The sequence below is a fragment of the Tachysurus fulvidraco genome, chromosome 6 (genome assembly GCF_022655615.1).
Source record: "Tachysurus fulvidraco isolate hzauxx_2018 chromosome 6, HZAU_PFXX_2.0, whole genome shotgun sequence".
Classification (NCBI taxonomy): Eukaryota; Metazoa; Chordata; class Actinopteri; order Siluriformes; family Bagridae; genus Tachysurus; species Tachysurus fulvidraco.
Genome location: NC_062523.1, coordinates 30830972 through 30852099, shown reverse-complemented (window position 1 = coordinate 30852099; position 21128 = coordinate 30830972). Strand labels below are relative to the sequence as shown.

At 35.9% G+C, this 21128-nt stretch overlaps 2 protein-coding genes and 1 long non-coding RNA gene across 3 annotated transcripts; all 3 read left to right on the top strand.

Moving 5' to 3' along the window:
* The first annotated feature begins 3679 nt into the window (after positions 1–3679).
* Positions 3680–8488, top strand: LOC113646252 (interferon-induced protein 44-like). Its single transcript, XM_027152409.2, has 8 exons — positions 3680–3719; positions 4156–4422; positions 6495–6525; positions 6700–6892; positions 6998–7138; positions 7269–7440; positions 7566–7666; positions 7750–8488. Exons 1-8 carry the CDS (start codon positions 3680–3682, stop codon positions 7933–7935), a joined length of 1131 nt encoding a protein of 376 aa, XP_027008210.2. The 3' UTR covers positions 7936–8488.
* Positions 8489–8649: 161 nt separating this feature from the next.
* Positions 8650–12604, top strand: LOC125141475. The gene is made up of 3 exons (XR_007140857.1): positions 8650–8869; positions 12222–12342; positions 12547–12604. It is a non-coding gene; the product is annotated as an uncharacterized LOC125141475 (long non-coding RNA).
* A 136-nt stretch (positions 12605–12740) lies between these two features.
* On the top strand, positions 12741–20379 carry LOC113646257 (interferon-induced protein 44-like). Its single transcript, XM_027152418.2, has 8 exons — positions 12741–13406; positions 13802–14068; positions 16555–16585; positions 16737–16929; positions 17034–17174; positions 17306–17477; positions 17857–17957; positions 19480–20379. Exons 1-8 carry the CDS (start codon positions 13184–13186, stop codon positions 19651–19653), a joined length of 1302 nt encoding a protein of 433 aa, XP_027008219.2. The 5' UTR covers positions 12741–13183; the 3' UTR covers positions 19654–20379.
* Positions 20380–21128: the final 749 nt, after the last annotated feature.

Here is a 21128-nt window from a genome sequence, read left to right as displayed (position 1 = left end):
CCCATGTGTTTGATCACATCTTTACTGTAAAAAATGTAAATATTACATAATGAAACTTTATAAGCCATTACAAAATGATTAGCTTAAACAATACAAAGGATGCAACAAACATTTCCTGATACAGTAAATATACACATACAGTGAATGAAATGAAATACCAGTGATGGCCACCAGAGAATGTTAGTAAAATTAAATGGTTTCTAACAAACTGCAACAATAATTTCAACAAACTGACAGATTTTAAAAAGGTCTTTGAATGATTTGATTGGCAAACTCTCTGATTGAGACAAATGTGTGGATTGAATTTGAAAATGGAAAAATCTTTCAACATTAATAATCAAGCATAATAGAGTTGTATCATTTCATTAGTTATATTATGAGGTGTATCATTAGTTATTACTAAGGGATCATTAAAGGTTGCACCAACCTCTAGATCACGTCACAGTAGTTGAGTTTTAACTCTTGAAGCAGACTTTACAGTGTCTTGCTTTTCTCTGGTCAGCACACATTCAAACTTTTGGTTGTATAACAGGGGGTCACGTCCTGGAGGAATGGATATGAGATCAGATTTAAAGGCCAACATCACTGATGCTATTTCCTTCAATGCAAATGATTAATTATTATTATTTACTGTGTAACTATATCCTGATTTTAATTTTTATTAATTGCCTTTAATACTTTTTTTTAATACAAATGTTTATTCAAATGTTTATGTTATCTTCCCAGTGCTTTCAGCTAAATGCCAAAATGCCACATGAAATACACCACGACTGCCTCCACATGTTTAGTTATCAGGTTTGGTCTGAACTTTGTACACTGTGATTGAACATCTTAGACACACTGCAGGTAAATAAGCACTAAAATTTATGATGAAGTTAAAATTCGAACTTTTAGACCTTTATTTTAAATAATTAAAATGACAAATTTAAATTTAAACACATTTAAACACACACACACACACACACACACACACACACACACACACACACACACACACACACACAAGTAAAAGGTGAAGTAAAAAGTAAACACAAAACAAAAGCCAAAAAGCTTATTAAATTTATATACACACCACCCTAACCTTGGGCAGACTGCCCCACCCAGGTGGTGGTTGTCTCTTCAGAACATTTCTCACATTGCCTTTTGAACCATATAAAGAGACTGGACAAACTCAGAGCTCAGAAGGGAGTTAATCCTCCTGATCTATCCATCATCTGACAGAGTGATTTGATTGATTCATTGATTCATTAATTTTTTTAAATGATAGATTTATTGATTTAAATTTATTGATTAAAAATTAAACAAAACAACAACGGAGCCAATCAGACTGCACACACAGCATACTTTCATTAACAACAATGTAATGTTAATATGAGAGTGACTATAGAAAGACAAAGGGCAAATCAAAACAGGTCAGGGTTGGGGTCTCACTTGTTCAAGTAAGTCCTACAAAGAGGCCCAAGTTGGTACTTGCAGTGATGACCATAACATAAGTATACATTTCTTTGCCAAATAATTAATGAAATTTAATAAAACATGTAAATCAGTAGAGAAATCTAATGATGTTTTGCGGTTAAGTAAATACAGTATATAGTTGGAGACATAGTGAATTCTCTGGCCAGCATTTTCTGAACCAATATCATATAAAATGCCAAAAAGGTTGAATGTTCTTTCAGTCCCAAAATAATTTTGATTTACATTTAAAACACAGCTTAGATACAATTGGGTACATTTTATGGAGGCTTACTGGGGTAAGATATGTCCTGAATATGAATTTCGCTTATGCACAGAGCTTTAGGTTGATTTAGGAAAAACCTCCTTACATATACTGTAGAAAGCCATTGGTCATGTAAATGGTTGGCCCATATCCATTTCTCAAATGTTTCTTAAAGGATTTAACAGTGAGGAAGTTTCTGATAACAGAATACAGATAAGAAATCTGACCCTTTAGCGCCACCGGCAGTTTTCAATATCAGAGAGTTCCCACCGAATTTTCCCCAGTCTCATTTCAGACTGAATAAAATGACATAGCTGGAGAAATTTGGAAAAATCAGCTTCAGGAATTTGGTAATCTATTCTAAGCATTTCAAAAGATTTAAAAACCTTGCCTGTAAATAAGCTGCCTATATAAGATAAACCCTTTTCTGCCTAGGCCGTTATTGGCTAATGAGGCAGGGAAATCAGGGTTCAAAGTGATTGGGGATTGCATAGTCAGATTCTTGTGGACACTGATACACTTCTTGTGGGGTCTGTATCATTTAGAAACCATCTAAGCATTTGTTTAATCTGAGCAGCCCAATAATAGTTGGGCATGTTGGGCAAAGAACCACCCCAACACTCCCTTGGCTTGCGCAAGTTTAATCCTAGGTTTTTATTATTCCATATAAACTTACTGTATTCAAATCTTAAAAAAAGATATATATAAAGATATTTGTCTAATGTTTTTATGATTTGCATTTAGAAAGATTAAATTGTGTTTTTTATTTTTATTTGATGTACAGCACTTCGGTCAGCCTGGGCTGTTTTTAAATGTGTTATATAAATAAAGATTTATAAATAAAGATTGGGAAATAATGATTGATTGATATTATTTTTTGTTAATTGCCTTTAATACTTTTGTTAATACAAATGTTTATTCAGCCCTGCTGAGTTTTTCTCAGTGCTTTCAGCTAAATGCTAAATTGCCACATGAAATACACCACAACTGTTTCCACATGTATCTGTATCTTCATAAACAAGAAGGTTTTTATTATTAAGGGAAAATAATAAAAACCTTCATTTAAAAACTGCATGTTGTGTTTACTCGTGTTATCTTTAACTAATATTTAAATTTGATGATCTGAAACATTAAAATGCGACAAATGTGCAAAATAATAAAAAATCAGGAAGGGGGCCAACACTTTTTCACACCACTGTATGTGATATATATTAAACCTGTCCGTAGTGCCACCTAGTACAACGATAAAACAGCAGGAAAGAAAAAATAACATGAGAAAAAAGAAGAGAACCATGTTTATGATGATGGTTACTGCGGTTACTGTGCAGGAAATTCAAGACTGCAGATTCAGAATGTACTGAACATGTTCATGTCTTTTATTTCTACATAATTACAATAGCTTAAAAGTTTCAATTGTTCATTAAAGTATTCATGAGCTATAATTAAGAATGTTCCAGCATACATGGTTTAATTTCATTAAACATGCAATAATTCAAGCTATAAAAACTGCCATATACTTTTCACTTTCTCTCTCTCAGTAATGCTTCTCTTCCCCTCTGCGGCAAACAGCAAAAAAAAAAAGGAAGAGTTAGCAGTCGAGAGGAAGACGAGCTGAGCTGCACACTCAGAACCGCAGACAGAGAAACGCACACAGACCTTAAATCTCACTCAGAGCTTCACACAAGGTAAGTTATGTTCATAAAGAAGGATCATGTATAGAATAGTATCATAGTATAGAAAACACACTCAATTCTTTATCTCGTATGCAAACAAAAAACACACATGAACACACACACACACACCCCTACTAATGATCTTAAACCATAATAAACAAGAACCAGTTGATTGTCTTGTTGCTATTAATTGCATGTGTCTTTTATTACAGATACAACCGAGTTCTGTTCTACACATTTACTTCCTTTTTTTTCCCTTTCTTTTGATTTGCTGTTTACATTCTCAATAATGGCAAAGTTTATCAGGAGATTATTTACAACCAAACCTGGTATGTAAACACAAACTGAAACATTTCATTCAACACGGTCTAATGTTAATTTAGGGTCTGAAATATATCAGAAATTTACCACAGTGACTCTGGAACTGGTGCATTCTTGCAGAATAACTTGTTAATTATAATTCTGAATGTGTTCAAATGAAATAATTATTCAGTAATTTAAACAGAGATATTGGGAGTTTGGGCTCTGTACATGACGATGGCCTAATCTAACACACGTTAGCTGGTTCAGATGAACTAATGAATGTTTAAATCTAATTTTTAGCATTTTGAAAATATATGAAAGGAAAAATTCTAAAAGAATTCTTTAAGCATCCTGAGGAGTGTACGGTTTGCTCGACATGCTCATGACCTGAAATACAAACATATATCTATATACATTTTATAATATTTTAATTTAATTACATTTGTCTTATCCGTTTAACAGAATTTATCACAGTTCTTGCTGATAAACAAGTTGAACATGGACAGACGATTATTCTTTCCTGTGAGGCAAACACAACATATGTAACAGTCTCATGGGAAAAGCATGGCCAAAAATTGATTTGTGTTGAGGACAAGCACAAAGTGAGAACAATTGGTACAAATTGTGTCTTGGAAATATCAAACTCTGTGGAGGGTGACGAAGGAAACTACACCGTAACTCTGAGAAACAGTTCAGGTTCCACTTCATGCTCTGCATTTGTGAGAATCAGTAAGTAACAGAAGTTATTATTACATGAATTATCAGTTAACTAGAGTAATGCTAATAATAACTATATAATGAGTGATCTTAATCATACAGGTTTAAAAATGATACATTTACATCATTTGGCATCTAAAACACTGTTTAAAGTTAATTTTCATATACATACACTAAACAGGGAAGGAAGTGTGCATTGTAGTATACTTACCTCTTACCCTGAGAGATGGTGAAACCAGTCGAGCAGTGCTGGTAGATCTGAGGTGCAGTGTGAGGAGTGATGAGGGCTTTGAGGTAAGAGGGAGCTGGTCCATTTTTGGCTTTTTAGGCAGGCATCAGTGGATACCAGTGGAGCTACTGGAAGAATCGCAGCAGCTGGGTGGTATGTGAGAACTTGCAGCTGCATTTTGGATCATTTGCAGAGGACCAATTGCATTCATATGTACACCTTCCAGCAGTGCATTGCAGTAATCCAGTCTTGAAATGACAGGAGGTTGAACAAGTACCTGAGCAGCCTGTGTGGACAAAAATGGCCGAATCCATCTCATGCTGCAGAGAAGAAACCGACATGAGCGAGTCACATTAGCAACATGAGAGGAAAAGGAAATATGAAGATTGCCCATGATTACCCCAAGGTTGCAAGCTGTGACTGAAAGAGAGATCAGATTGTTATGCAAGGATATTGCAAGATCATGACCTGGGGATGAATCACCTGGGATGAACAGCAGTTCAGTTTTGCTAGGATTGAGCTTTAACTGATGAGCAGACATCCATGATGATATTTCTGCCAGACATGCTGAGATCCGATCAGAATCTGTGGTAACTGAGGGTGGGAAAGAGAAGATAAGTTGTGTATCATCAGCATAGCAGTGGTAAGAGAAATAACTCCACCAAAAGAAGGAGAAAGGGAGAAAAGAAGCGGACCAAGTACTGAGCCCTGTGGGACACCAGTAGTGAGTCTGCATGGAACAGATGTCACTCCCCTCCATGTTACCTGATATGAGCATCCTTCAAGGTAAGAAGCAACCATTCCCATGCTGTTCTGCAAATCCCAAGACTCCTGAGGGTGGACAAGAGAGTCTTGTGATTGACGGTATCAAACGCTGTTGAAAGGTCAAGGAGGATGAGGACGGATGACAGTTTGGCTGATCTAGCAGCATGTAGCATGTCTTTGTGGAACGAGCTTCTTTAAAGCCAGACTGGTTGGGATCTTGGAGGATGTTCTGAGAAATAGACAGACAGCTGATTATAGACAATGTGTTCAAGACTTTTTAAAATAAATGAGAGAAGTGATACCGGTCTGTAGTTACTGATGTCTTATAGATCCAGAGCAGGTTTCTTTAGGATTGAAATAACCCTTGCTTTATTGAAAGTAGTGCTATGGATCTATTGATGATAGTGGTAATGAAGGACAGAAGGTCTTGTGAGATGGTCTGGAGTATAGTGCAAGGAAGTGGATCCAGTGGGCAGGTGGTAGGATTGCAAAACCGGATGAGTTGTAAAATCTCTTCTGCTGCTACAGTTGAGAAATGTGATGTAAGATGTAAGTGCAGTCAGGGCTGAAGTGAAGGTCCTGCAGAGTTCCACAATCTTCTCATGGTAGAAACAAGCAAAGTCTTCTGCAGTCAGGGAGGATGAAGCAGGTGGAGCCAAGGGTTGAGTAGAGAAGAGATGATGTTGTGGAGTTTCTGATGGTCTTGTGCCAAAGCTTCAAGCTTTTCCTTGTAGAAAGAAGTCTTGGCAGAAGTCACATCTGAAGAGAACTTGGCCAGGAGTGTACGGTAAGATTCAAGATCTGCATCAAGTAGTGATTTCTTCCACTTTCTCTTGGATGATCTTAGCTCTTTTCGATTGTTGCGCAACACATCTGAAAGCCAAGTAGCAGAATAAGAAGAGATAGGGCAGAGAAAGTCCATGGTTGAGGAAAGAGAGGAGAGGAAAGTGTCTGTAGCTGAGTCCAAGAGTAAAGGAGGGTGTAATTTCTTTTTACAATGCACCTCCTAAGAATGGGAATATACTGTTAGTATAGTTATATACATATTAATACTAATTCACATCATCTTCATATTGTATTGTTTTTACAGTTATGAAAGAATGGAGGAAAGTGGAATGGAAGTAAGTTCACAAACATATTTTGTTTATACTGTATGCAAAGTACCATTATCCATAAATATCTTAGACGATGGCTCATGCCTAGTGGATTGTACAAATATATAAAAGTTAAATATGAAATATTATAATAATTAAATTATTAAATATAAATATGTTGAAATCACCTTTTTTCTTCAGACAAGAGAGAATGTTAAAGTCTTTCAAGACATTTCAAATTTGTAATGAAGTCAAAGAGCTCAGATTCCTCGTCTGTGGACCAGTTGGTTCAGGAAAGTCCAGCACCATAAACACCATCAGAACCATTTTTGAAGGCCGACAGTTTATCGACTGTCTGGCTGCTGCAGGATCAACAACAAGTCATACTCTATGCGTGAGTCTATATTTTGCAGTCCTATGTGTGTGTGACTTCATTTCACTTTGTATGCATGAGACAGTTATTTAATTAACTTTACTATGGTTTTCTGTAACATTACAGTATGAACGATATCAAATTGCAAGTGAAGAAAGATCATTTCCTTTTGTCTTCAATGATATAATGGGTTCGGAAACAGACTCTGGAGTCCTCAATGAAGATATCATCAGTGCTTTAAAAGGTCACATTAAAGAGGGTTACACGGTGTGTAACACTTACACTCTATTGAATTCACATTATAGTAGTTTGCCTTATCACATCATACACAAATAACAAATGTCACTAGAAAATACTACAAGTATAAACAGTCTTTATTGAACTCTCTTTTCTTCAGTTCAACCCTCAAACTCCACTGTCTGATAGCGATCTTTACTACAATAAAAACCCCACCCTGAGTGATCAGATGCACTGCCTGGTGTTCATCATGCCAGCTGACACAATTTCAAACCAAGACCAAAAGTTTTTGCAAAAAATGAACAGTGTCATGAAAGCCGCAAGCAGCATGGGTTAGCACAGAAATATAAATCCAATAAACTAATCATTAATCAGACCATAAAAATCCAGCACATATCTGAGGTTTTACACTGAAATGGCTGAATTGTTATGTGTGTGTTTCCTGATGATGCTACAGCAATGCCTCAAGTGGTTTTCATGACAAGAGTAGACCGCGCATGTCCAATAACCAAAGAGAACCTGCAAAACATCTACAAAAGCAAGAAGATCAAAGACAATGTGAGTCATTTTTACATATTGAAAACTGTAGAGTTTTGTAACTACAAATGTTGACATTTATTTGTGTGTTTGTGTTTGTCCAGATGCAGAAATGCAGTAATAAATTGGGTGTGACTCTGAACCGTATCTTTCCTGTCATGAACTATCATGAGCAGATCCACATGAATGACGATATAAACTGCCTGATGCTCGATGCCTTAACACAGATTATCTACTTTGCTAATGACTATGTGCTCAAAAAGAGTTCACAACAACAATTAACCTGTTAAAAAAGAAAGTTCACATGAAAAGTGACAAACAATTTTAAAGCTTGTCTAATGACTTTTTGTCTAATAAATGTCTAATTACTCAGATATTCATTTTGATCCAATTCTTAATGAAAATATATCAATGATGTTCCACATTCTTAAACATCAAACTTAAAGTACAGTATATTTATGTTATGATCCAGATTTTTAAAAGCGGTTTAATGATACAGATATTCAGACAACATGCAGGCTTTTTATATAGTTTTCAAATCTTGGACTTAATTTTGGAATTTATATTACATATCATTTTGTTTTTTAAGTATATAAAATAGTTTGGTAAAGGATTTTTACTTGAGTATAGAATTGATTTGGAATTGTGCATCAGTATCACAGCCTGAATAAAGAGTGTAATGCTAACATGGAGCTTTTCAGACATTTTATATTTTATATTTTTTATATTTTTATTTTATATTACTTTTATATTTAGCTCAGTTTCTGTAATGTAATAGGATTTATGTGGATATATTTTCAAATATTTAATGTGACATTTATCCGCTTTTTTATTTTACAAATTCTGATGTGTTATTATTAATGTGTGAATAAAACTATACATTACATACCCATGTGTTTGATCACATTTTTACCAATAAAATAAATTGCATAATTACATAATGAAACTGTATAAGCCATTACAAAATAAGCATACACAAAGAATGAATGCTGACAAATACATTTTACTTTCATTTTCTCAGTTATCCTCCCCTCCCCTCTGCAGCAAAAGAGAAAGAAGAATCAGCAGTCGAGAGGAAGACGAGCTGAGCTGCACACTTAGAACCGCAGATAGAGAAACACACACAGACCTTAAATCTAACTCGGGCTACAGGGCTACAGTGTCTAATATCAAGAATGGCAAATATTGTAGATGCAGTCAGGGGATTATTTACAACCAAACCTGGTATGTAAACACAAACTGAAGCATTTTATTCAACATGGTCTAATGTTAATTTAGGGTCTGAAATATATCAGAAATTTACCACAGTGACTCTGGAACTGGTGCATTCTTGCAGAATAACTTGTTAATTATAATTCTGAATGTGTTATAATGAAATAATTATTCAGTAATTTAAACAGAGATATTGGGAGTTTGGGCTCTGTAAATGACGATGGTCTAATCTAACACACGTTAGCTGGTTCAGATGAACTAATGAATGTTTAAATCTAATTTTAAGCATTTTGAAAATATATGAAAGGAAAAAGTCTAAAATAATTCTCTAAGCATCCTGAGGAGTGTACGGTTGGCTCGACATGCTCATGACCTGAAAACAGTTCTGGCTGATCAACAAGTTTTAAAGTAACAAATATTACATAATGAAACTTTATAAGCCATTACAAAACGATTAGCTCCAACAATACAAAGGATGCAACAAATATTTCCTGCTACAGTAAATATAAATACAATAAAAATACAATATACAATAAAAATGCAATGGATGAAATAAAATACCGGTGATGGCCACCAGAGAATGTTAGTAAAATTAAATATGGTTTCTAAAAAACTGTAACAATAATTCCATTGAACTGAGACATTTTTAAAAGGTCTTTGAATGATTTGATTGACGACGATTGAGACAAATGTGTGGATTGAATTTGAAAATAGAAAAAAAAAATCATTTAAACATTAATCATCACACAAAATAGTGTTCTATCATTTCATTAGTTCAGAGCCGATCCTGACCTCCCTGGGGCCCTAAGCAAAATTCTGCTAAGGGGCCCTCCTACCTGACCCGTGAGCCATGTAAACCATTTGCCACACGTTCACACTTGACACCCCACTGCTCCCACTATCCCACTACAAACCTCCCTCCTTTTAAAAAAGTTTGCTCCATCTCTCGGTCAAAGAGTAAAACAATACAGAATTAAATGAGGTATAACAAATCTTCATTGAATGGAATATTTTAAATAGAATTTTGAGTTATTATATATTAGCAAGTGAATTTAAATGTAATTACTGATATCAAAAATATGGTTACTAGAAATCACACTCTTAATATTTCCATTTTAAGTATTGAAAACTGAATTCTTGATATCAATATCATGTGAATGTATAAAAGCTAAAATGCTTGCCATACTGTATCACTATGTTTTATAGTATGCATGAGAGCAATACTTGATCCCTGATGGTTATTATTTACTGAGGGATGTGCATTCATATTGACCTGGCATTATGCCCAATACAATGTAAATCCATTGGTTTCCATATTGCATTAACATTGTTGTAACCTTGATTGAGAGATTATAAACATTGTCATTTAGGAGTGTTATCACGCTGCTTTTTGTACTGGTCCCCACACAGATGTTGCTGGAAAGCACGCGTGTCATTTCGTGCACGATTACACGCGCATATGAACGCATATTCACGCGCGGAGCTGCCGTTTATAAACACTGTTGCCCTTGGGCGTTTATTCACGCAATAAATTGTTGTGTGACAGACAGGCCAAGAGATGCACTGCTAATTTAGGTAGTCAGATAGAGACTAGAGACAGAATCACATCAATTTAACTTTACTGTTATTTGCACTTGCTGACATCAAACTTGAAGTGAACACAAGTTTACAAGTTTACTCATTTTGTTTCCTTTTTTTCTTTTCATGGCCAGATGGATAGCTCTGCATCATATTGTCATCTATACAGTAAATATTAACACGTGCTGTACAATGAGGCAGGGGAGGCGGGGACTTGTGTAATTTGCGGGGCCCTACGCAACTTGCGTAGTTAGCGTATAGGGCCGATCGGCTCTGCATTAGTTATATTATGAGGTGTATCATTAGTTATTACTAAGGGATCATTAAAGGTTTCATCAACCTCTAGATCAAGTCACAGTAGTTGAGTTTTAACTCTTGAAGCAGACTTTACAGAGTGTCTTGCTTTTCTCTGGTCAGCACACATTCAAACTTTTGGTTGTATAACAGGGGGTCACGTCCTGGAGGAATGGATATGAGATCAGATTTAAAGGCCAACGTCACTGATGCTATGCTGTGCATTTCCTTCAATGCAAATGATTAATTATTATTATTTACTGTGTAAGTATATCCTGATATTACATCTAACTAACAAATCAAACGTGTAGCCAGTGAGCATAAAGGGGCGTGTCTTGACAATATGTGGCAAATAATGTTCAGTGCGCATGTCTTACAAAAAAAGGGGCGTGTCTTGTCAATATGCGGCAGAGAGTGTTCAGTGCGCATGTCTTACATAAGCATAAAGGGACGTGTCTTGTCAATATGCGGCAGAGAATGTACAGTGCGCATGTCTTACATAAGCAGAAAGGGTCGTGTCTTGTCAATATGTGGCAGAGAATGTACAGTGCGCATGTCTTACATAAGCAGAAAGGGTCGTGTCTTGTCAATATGCGGCAGAGAATGTACAGTGCGCATGTCTTACATAAGCAGAAAGGGTCGTGTCTTGTCAATATGCGGCAGAGAATGTTCAGTGCGCATGTATGTGATATTAACATAAAGGGGCGTGTCTTGTCAATATGCGGCAGAGATTGTTCAGTGCGCATGTGTGTGACATTAACATAAAGGGGCGTGTCTTGTCAATATGTGGCAGAGATTGTTCAGTGCGCATGTGTGTGACATTAACATAAAGGGGCGTGTCTTGTCAATATGTGGCAGAGATTGTTCAGTGCGCATGTCTGACATTAGCAGAAAGGGCGTTTGTCAATATGTGGTGGAGAGAGTGTTCAGTGCGCATGTGTGTGACATTAAGATAAAGGGGCGTATTTGTGGCACTGTGTGAAAAAATGTTTGCATTTAGTTTTCTCTTAATGATAAAAACTTTCATTTAAAAACTGCATGTTGTGTTTACTCGTGTTATCTTTGACTAATATTTAAATTTGTTTGATGATCTGAAACATTAAAATGTGATATATATATATATATATATATATATATATATATATATATATATATATATATATATATATATATATATATATATACAATGATAAAACAGGACAATGATAAAACAGCAGGAAAGAAAAAATAACAATATAAGAAAAATGTTTATGATTATGGTTACTGTGAAGGAAATTCAAGACAAGCATAAGCATGCAGATTCAGAATGTATTTTATTTCTACATAATTACAATAGCATAAAACTTTCAATTTTTCATTATTCATGAGCTATAATTAAGAATGTTCCAGCATACATGAGGAATCATTAAACATGCAATTATTCGAGCTATAAAAAACTGCCAGATACCTTTCACTTTCATTCTCTCAGTAACGCTCCCCTTCCCCTCAGCAGCAACCTGCAAAAGAGAAAGAAGAAACAGCAGTCGAGAGGAAGACGAGCTGAGCTGCAAACTTAGAACAGCAGACAGAGAAACACACACAGACCTTAAATCTCACTCGGAGCTTCACACAAGGTAAGTTATGTTCATTTAGAAGGATCATGTATAGTATAGAAAACACACTCACTTTTCATCCCATATGCAAACAAAACACATTGTCTTGTTACTATTAATTTCAAGATCAATATATTCTCATTATTAAGTGTCTTTTATTACAGGTACAACCTAGTTCTGTGTTGCACATTTATAGTGTTTCAGTCACTGTTTCATTCTCCACAGGGCTACAGTATCCATCCATCCATCCATCCATCCATCCATCCATCCATCCATCCATCCATCCATCCATCCATCCATCTTCTACCAGTGGCTGCAGTATCCATCCAACCATCCATCCATCCATCCATCCATCCATCCATCTTCTACCAGTGGCTGCAGTATCCATCCAACCATCCATCCATCCATCCATCCATCCATCCATCCATCCATCCATCCATCCATCCATCCATCCATCCATCTTCTACCGCTGGCTGCAGTATCTAATGCCAAAATGAATAAGATTCTAATGCAACTGTAAATGTTTCTAATGTGAATTCAAATTTTATTAAACCAAACACAACCATACACTTTCTGATGTGCTACAAAAATGCATTTTAACTGTCTGTTATAAAACTAACAAAAGATTTAATACAAAATAATTAAGTCCTATATGAACATGGTGCACAGAGTAGACGTCTAAGTGCAAATACAGGTTTTTTATTTTTTTTTAGTTAAAGGTTAGAGATTAGTTAAAATCTTCATGAAACTTTTAGCCATTTTTAAAGACTGATGTACTCTGCTGTCTGGATTAAGGTTAGAAGTTTATTTCACCACTGAGGAAAAGTCAGTTTAAATATTTTCAGGTTTAAAATATTTCACTATGATCTATGAAGCTGGATTCACCTGGTCATGCTCTGGTACTGTTTACTCTAGACAGACATTGCACACATCTCGTGAACCTGCCTGTCTTGCTCAGTGCTGTTCCCAAACCAGTTTGTGGCGCTTCCTGTTAAGACTCTCTCAATGCTCTCAATATCTTAATAATATTTCATTTTTTTTCTTCAACATAGAGTCAATCATGGGACAACCGGTACCCAAACCTGGTACGTAAACACAAACTGAAACATTTCATTCAACACGGTCTAATGTTAATTTAGGGTCTGAAATATATCAGAAATTTACCACAGTGACTCTGGAACTGGTGCATTCTTGCAGAATAACTTGTTAATTATAATTTTGAATGTGTTATAATTAAATAATTATTCAGTAATTTAAACAGAGATATTGGGAGTTTGGGCTCTGTACATGACGATGGCCTAATCTAACACACGTTAGCTGGTTCAGATGAACTATTGAATGTTTAAATCTAATTTTAAGCATTTTGAAAATATATGATCATATGCTCATGACCTGAAAAACAAACATATATCTATATAGATTTTATAATATACATCTATAATGTTTGAATTTAATTACATTTGTCTTATCCGTTTAACAGAATTTGTCACAGTTCTGCCTGATCAACAAGCTGTACATGGACAGACGATTATTCTTTCCTGTCAGGCAAACACAGACTATGTAACAGTCTCATGGGAAAAGCGTGGCCAAAAATTGACTTGTGTTGAGGGCAAGCACAAAATGATAACAATTGGTACACATTATGTCTTGGAAATATCAAACGCTGTGGAAAGTGATGAAGGAAAATACACCGTAACCCTGAGAAACAGTTCAGGTTCCACTTCATGCTCTGCACTTGTGAGAATCAGTAAGTAACAGAAGTCATTATTACATGAAATGATATCAGTTAACTAGAGTAATGCTAATAATAACTATTCAGACAAATAACTAACTAACTAATGCTAATAATAACTAATCAGACAAATACATTGCTATGACTATATAACAGGTGGTGAAAATCATACAGGTTTAAAAAATTTCCACACTAATAAATAAAAGAGGGTGTAATTATGTTGGCTTTGTAGAAGCCAACATTCTGATTTCTGTTATAAGCTTATTATTATTATTATTATTATTATTATTATTATTATTATTATTATTATTATTATTATTAGACAAAAATTTATTTTAAAAAATGAGGCCTAGGGCCACATGCACCAAATTCGGATATGTCGTAGACCCTGGTCTGAAGTTTGTTGTCTCTATTTTTCCAAGCGATCGGAATTCCGGCATTCCCGGTACGGAAGCTCAAATGGCCTTTTTTCCCATAGACTTCCATTATAAACTTTTGAGGTTTATAACTTGGCAAGTTTTTGAGCAATTTACACCAAACTCGGGCAGGTTCTTTAGGACCTTACTCCGGACAAAGTTTTTATTCCGGAGTTCCAACGGAATTTTCGGTTTTCCCGTAGTCGACGGTCAAACATCCCATAGACTTGAATGGGGAATTCCGAAAAGTCCTCTAAGCTCTCACACACACAATACATCCAACATTAAGAATTGCATGTACTGTTCTATGCAGTATAATAAGTAGAATCCCATAATGACTGCAGTAGTGACATGAAATGTCCAAACCCTCAGTAGCCACTTTTTGCCAAAAGTATTGGCACCCCACCGGGTATTTTGGTGACGTCACTCGACACCACATGACGTCATGTGTAGCCCCGCCCCCAAAACAAGCGAAATCAAAAATTTGCACAACATGGACATGTGACATATCAAAACACTCAGCACATTGAGGGGAACTGCCCCACGGGTATTCTGGTCACGTCACGTGAGGTCACGTGTAGCCCCGCCCCCAAAACAAGCAAAATAAAAATTTTGCACAACATGGACAAGTGACATATCAAAACACTCAGCACAATGAGGGGAACTGCCCCACGGGTATTTTGGTCACGTCACGTGACGTCACGTGTAGCCCCGCCCCCAAAACAAGCGAAATCAAAAATTTGCACAACATGGACATGTGACATATCAAAACACCCAGCACATTGAGGGGTACTGCCCCACGGGTATTATAGTCACGTCACATGCTCATGTCCACTCACCTCCAAAAGTATTGGCACCCTAGTGGTCCAGCAGCTTTCACAATATTTCTGTCCACTCACCTCTAAAATGCACCGGCCTTTGCGAATACTTGCACCGTCAAAGCCAACATCAAAGTTTGTCGCGACGAACTTTACAAATCTAGTTATTATTATTATTATGTTGGCTTTGTAGAAGCCAACATTCTGATTTCCGTTATAAGCTTATTATTATTATTATTATTATTATTATTATTATTATTATTATTATTATTATTATGTTGGCTTTGTAGAAGCCAACATTCTGATTTCAGTTATAAGCTTATTATTATGTTGGCTTTGTAGAAGCCAACATTCTGATTTCCGTTATAAACTTATTATTATTATTATTATTATTATTATTATTATTATTATTATTATGTTGGCTTTGTAGAAGCCAACATTCTGATTTCCGTTATAAGCTTATTATTATTATTATGATTATTATTATTATTGTTATTATGATTATGATTATGATTATTAGACAAAAATTAATTTAAAAAAATGCGGCCTAGGGCGTTCGAGCCACATGCACCAAATTCGGATATGTTGTAGACCCTGGTCTGTAGTTTGTTGCTTCTATTTTTCTAAGAGATCGGAATTCCGGCATTCTCGGTACGGAAGATCAAAGTGGCCTTTTTTCCCATAGACTTCCATTATAAACTTTTAAGGTTTATAACTCGGCAAGTTTTCGAGCGATTTACACCGAACTCGGACAGGTTCTTTAGGACCTTACTCCGGACAAAGTTTTTATTTCGGACTTCCGACGGAATTTTCGGTTTTCCCATAGTCGACGATCGAACATCCCATAGACTTGAATGGGGAATTCCGAAAATTCCTCTAAGCTCTCACACACACAGCGTGCGCAGAGCGAAATCAAAAATTTGCACAACATGTACATGTGACATATCAAATCACTCAGCACAATGAGGGGAACTGCCCCACGGGTATTCGGATCACGTCACATGCTCATGGCCGATCACCTCCAAAAGTATTGGCACCCTAGCAGTCCAGTAGCTTTCACAATCTTTCTGTCCACTCGCCTCTGAAATGCACCGGCCTTTGCGAATACTTGCACCGTCAAAGCCAAACTCAAAGTTTGTTGCGACGAATTTTACAAATCTAGTTTCTTTTTACAATGCACCTCCGAAGAATGGAAATATACTGTTAGTATAGTTATATACATACTAATTTTAATTCATAACATGTTAATTTTGTATTGTTTTTACAGTTACAAAAGAATGGAGGACAGTGGAATGGAAGTAAGTTCACAAACATGTACAATTATCCATAAAGATCTTAGACGATGGCACATGCGCAGTGGATTGCACAAATATATAAAAGTTAAATATGATATATTATAATAATTTAATTATTAAATATAAATGTACTGGAATCACCTTTTTTCTTCAGAGAAGAGAGAATGTTAGAGTCTCTCGAGACATTTAAAATTTGTAATGAAGTTCAAGAGCTCCGATTCCTTGTCTGTGGACCAGTTGGAGCAGGAAAGTCCAGCACCATAAACACCATCAGATCCATTTTTGAAGGCCGCCAGTTTATCGACTGTCTGGCTGCTGCAGGAACAACAACGAGTCATACTCTATCTGTGAGTCTATATTACGCAGTCCTACGTATGTGACTTCATTTCACTTTGTACGCATGAGACAGTTATCTAGTTAAACTTTAACATGGTTTTCATTAACATTTCAGTATGAAAGAATTCAAATCACAAATAAAGAAGGATCATTTCCTTTTGCCTTCAATGATATAATGGGTGCAGAAACAGACTCTGGAGTCCTCAGTGAAGATATCATCAGTGCTTTAAAAGGTCACATTAAAGAGGGTTACACGGTGTGTAACACTTACACTCTATTGAATTCACATTATAGTAGTTTGCCTTAATCACATCATACATAAATAACAAATGTCACTAGAAAATACTACAAGTATAAACAGTCTTTATTGAACCCTCTTTTCTTCAGTTCAACTCTCAAACTCCACTGTCTGAAAGCAGCCCTTACTACAATAAAAACCCCACCCTGAGTGATCAGATGCACTGCCTGGTGTTCGTCATGCCAGCTGACACAATTTCAACCCAAGCCCAAAAGGTTCTCAAAAAAATGAAGAGTGTCGTAAAATCAGCAAGTGGCATGGGTGAGTCAGTCATGAAATTTAAAATATATTTAAATGTATTAAATATATATATATACATTTAATTAAATACATTTAATCAATTCATTACTTTCTTCTCCATTTGTGTAACAATAAAAACAAAACATAACTATTAAAATTTGCATATCAAGGACTGGATCATATTACATCTACGAAATATATAAATTAAGATTGTCTAAAGTTTAGAATACCTAGAAACATTTGAAACTGGAATAAATTCAATTGGGTTTGCAGAAATTTTAGCAGAATCATGAGTCTATTAAACTAATCATTAATCAGACTGCAAAAATCCAGCACACTTCTAAGGTTTTACACTGAAATGACTGAATTGTTATGTGTGTGTTTCCTGATGATGCTACAGGAATACCTCAAGTGGTTTTCATGACAAGAGTAGACCTTGCATGTCCAATAACCAAGGAGAACCTGCAAAACGTCTACAAAAGCAAGAAGATCAAAGACAATGTGAGTCATTTTTTATATTGAAAACTGTAGAGTTTTGACATCACAAATTTTGACATCATGTACAGTGGGGCAAAAAAGTATTTAGTTATCTACCAATTGTGCATGTTCTCCAACTTAATAAGATGAGAGAGGCCTGTAATTTTCATCATAGGTACACTTCAACTATGAGAGACAGAATGGTGGAAAGAATCCAGGAAATCTCTTAAAGAAGCTCCTCTGTCCTCCACTCATTACCTGTATTAATGGCACCTGTTTGAACTCGTTATTGGTATAAAAGACCCCTGTTCACAACCTCAAACAGACTCCAAACTCCACTATGGCCAGGACCAAAGAGCTGTCAAAGGACACCAGAAACAAAATTGTAGACCTGCACCAGGCTGGGAACACTGAATCTGCAATAGGTAAGCAGCTTGGTGTGAAGAAATCAACTGTGGGAGCAATTATTAGAAAATCGAGGACATACAAGACCACTGATAATCTCCATCGATCTGGGGCTCCACGCAAGATCTCACCGCATGATAAATGATAACAAAAATGGTGAGCAAAAATCCCAGAACCACACTGGGGAACCTAGTGAATGACCTGCAGAGAGTTGGGACCAAAGTAACAAAGGCTACCATCAGTAACATACTACACCGCCAGGGACTGAAATCCTGCAGTGCCAGATGTGTCCCCCTGCTTAAGCCAGTACATGTTTTTACAGTTACAAAAGATGAAACCAAAATAGAACATTCTGGTAAAAACTCAACTTGTCGTGTTTGGAGTAGAAAGAATGTTAAGTTGCATCCAAAGAACACCAAACCTACTGTAAAGCATGGGGGTGGAAACATCATGCTTTGGGCTGTTTTTCTGCAAAGGGCCCAGGACGACTGATCCGTGTAAAGGAAAGAATGAATGGGGCCGTGTATCGTGAGATTTTGAGTGAAAACCTCCTCCTGGGTCTTTCGTCATGTCAACGATCCCAAACATACTGCCTGGGCAACGAAGGAGTGGTTTCAAGGTCCTGGAGTGGCCTAGACAGTCTCCAGATCTCAACCCCATAGAAAATCTGTGGAGGGAGTTGAAAATCTGAGTTGGCCAGCGACAGCCCCAAAATATCACTGCTCTAGAGGAGATCTGCATGGAGGAATGGGCCAAACTACCAGCAACAGTGTGTAAAAACCTTGTGGAGACTTACAGAAAACTTCTGTCATTGCCAACAAAGGGTATATAACAAAGTATTGAGATGAACTTTTGTTATTGACCAAATACTTATTTTCCACCATAATTTGCAAATACATTCTTTAAAAATCAGACAATGTGATTTTCTGGATTTTTTTACTCATTTTGTCTCTCATACTGTAGTTGAAGTGTACCTACAGTATGATAGTAATTACAGGCCTCTCTCATCTTTTTAAGAGGGAGAACTTGAACAATTGGTGGCTGTCTAAATACTTTTTCGCCCCACTGTATATTTGTGTGTGTGTGTGTGTGTGTGTGTGTGTGTGTGTGTGTGTTTGTGTGTGTGTGTGTGTGTGTTCAGATGCAGAAATGCAGTTATGAACTGGGTGTTCCTGTGAACCGTATCTTTCCCGTCAAGAACTATCATGAGCTGGTCCACATGGATGAAGCTATAAACTGCCTGATGCTCGATGCCTTATCACAGATTATCTACTGGGCTAATGACTATGTGCTCAAAAAGAGTTCACAACAATAATCAACCTGTGAATAAAGAAAGTTCACATGAAAAGTGACAAACAATTTTAAAGCATGTCTAATGAGTTACTCAGATATATATATATTAATCCTATACTTAATGAAAATGAATTTGAAAATAGAAAAAAAAATATTAATCGTCAAGCAAATTCATGAAAACTCAGAGTCACAAGCTGCTAAATAGAGTTCTATCATTTCATTAGTTATATTATGAGGTGTATCATTAGTTATTACTAAGGGATCATTGAAGGTTTCACCAACCTCTAGATCAAGTCACAGTAGTTGAGTTTTAACTCTTGAAGCAGACTTTACAGTGTCTTGCTTTTCTCTGGTCAGCACACATTCAAACTTTTGGTTGTATAACATGGGGTCACGTCCTGGAGGAATGGATATGAGATCAGATTTAAAGGCCAACGTCACTGATGCTATGCTGTGCATTTCCTTCAATGCAAATGATTAATTATTATTATTTACTGTGTAACTATATCTTAACTTTTGTTAATTGCCTTTAATACTTTGATTTTGTTAATACAAATGTTTATACAGCTCTGCTGAGTTTTTCCCAGTGCTTTCAGCTAAATGCCAAAATGCCTCATGAAATACACCACATCTGCCTCCACATGTGATTGAACATCTTAGACACAGTGAAGTTAAATAAACACTAAAATTTTTAAAGATAAACAAGAAGTTTTTTATTATTAAGGGAAAACAAAATCCAAACCCACATGGCCCTGTGTGAAAAAGTGTTTGGATTTTGTTTTCCCTTAAAAATAAAAAACTTCATTTAGAAACTGCATGTTGTGTTTACTCGTGTTATCTTTGACTAATATTTAAATTTGTTTGATGATCTGAAACATTAAAGTGTGTCAAATGTGTAAAAAGAAAAAAATAATGAAGAAGGTGTATACTGTATATATAAAACCTCTCCTGAGTGCCACCCAATGATAAAACAGCAGGAAAGAAAAAAAATCAGAACATGAGAACAATGTTTTTATGATGGTTATTGTGCAGGAAATTCAAGACAAGCATGAGCATGCAGTTACAGAATGTACATGTTCATGTCTTTTATTTCTACATAATTACAATAGCTTAAAAGTTTCAATTGTTCATTAAAGTATTCATGAGCTATAATTAAGAATGTTCCAGCATACATGAGGAATCAATAAACATGAAATACTTGAACTAGCATTTTCTCCCTTTTCTTTTGTGTGTATTTAAAAAAAACTTTGAACAGTGTTTTAGGCTCATGGTATCTTAAGTATCTTAACCTAGTGAAGCAGAGTTAATGTATTAAATAATAGAGAATTAAAAGCAGTTTTGTACGTCACTCTGGATAAGGGCCGAACACTGTAAATGTCAATAAAAATAAACATGCTATTATTCAAGTTATAAAAAAGATGGCCGATACCTTTTAGTTTCGTTCTCTCAGTTATGCTTCACTCCCCTCTGCACTTTATAACAGCAAAACAGAAAGAA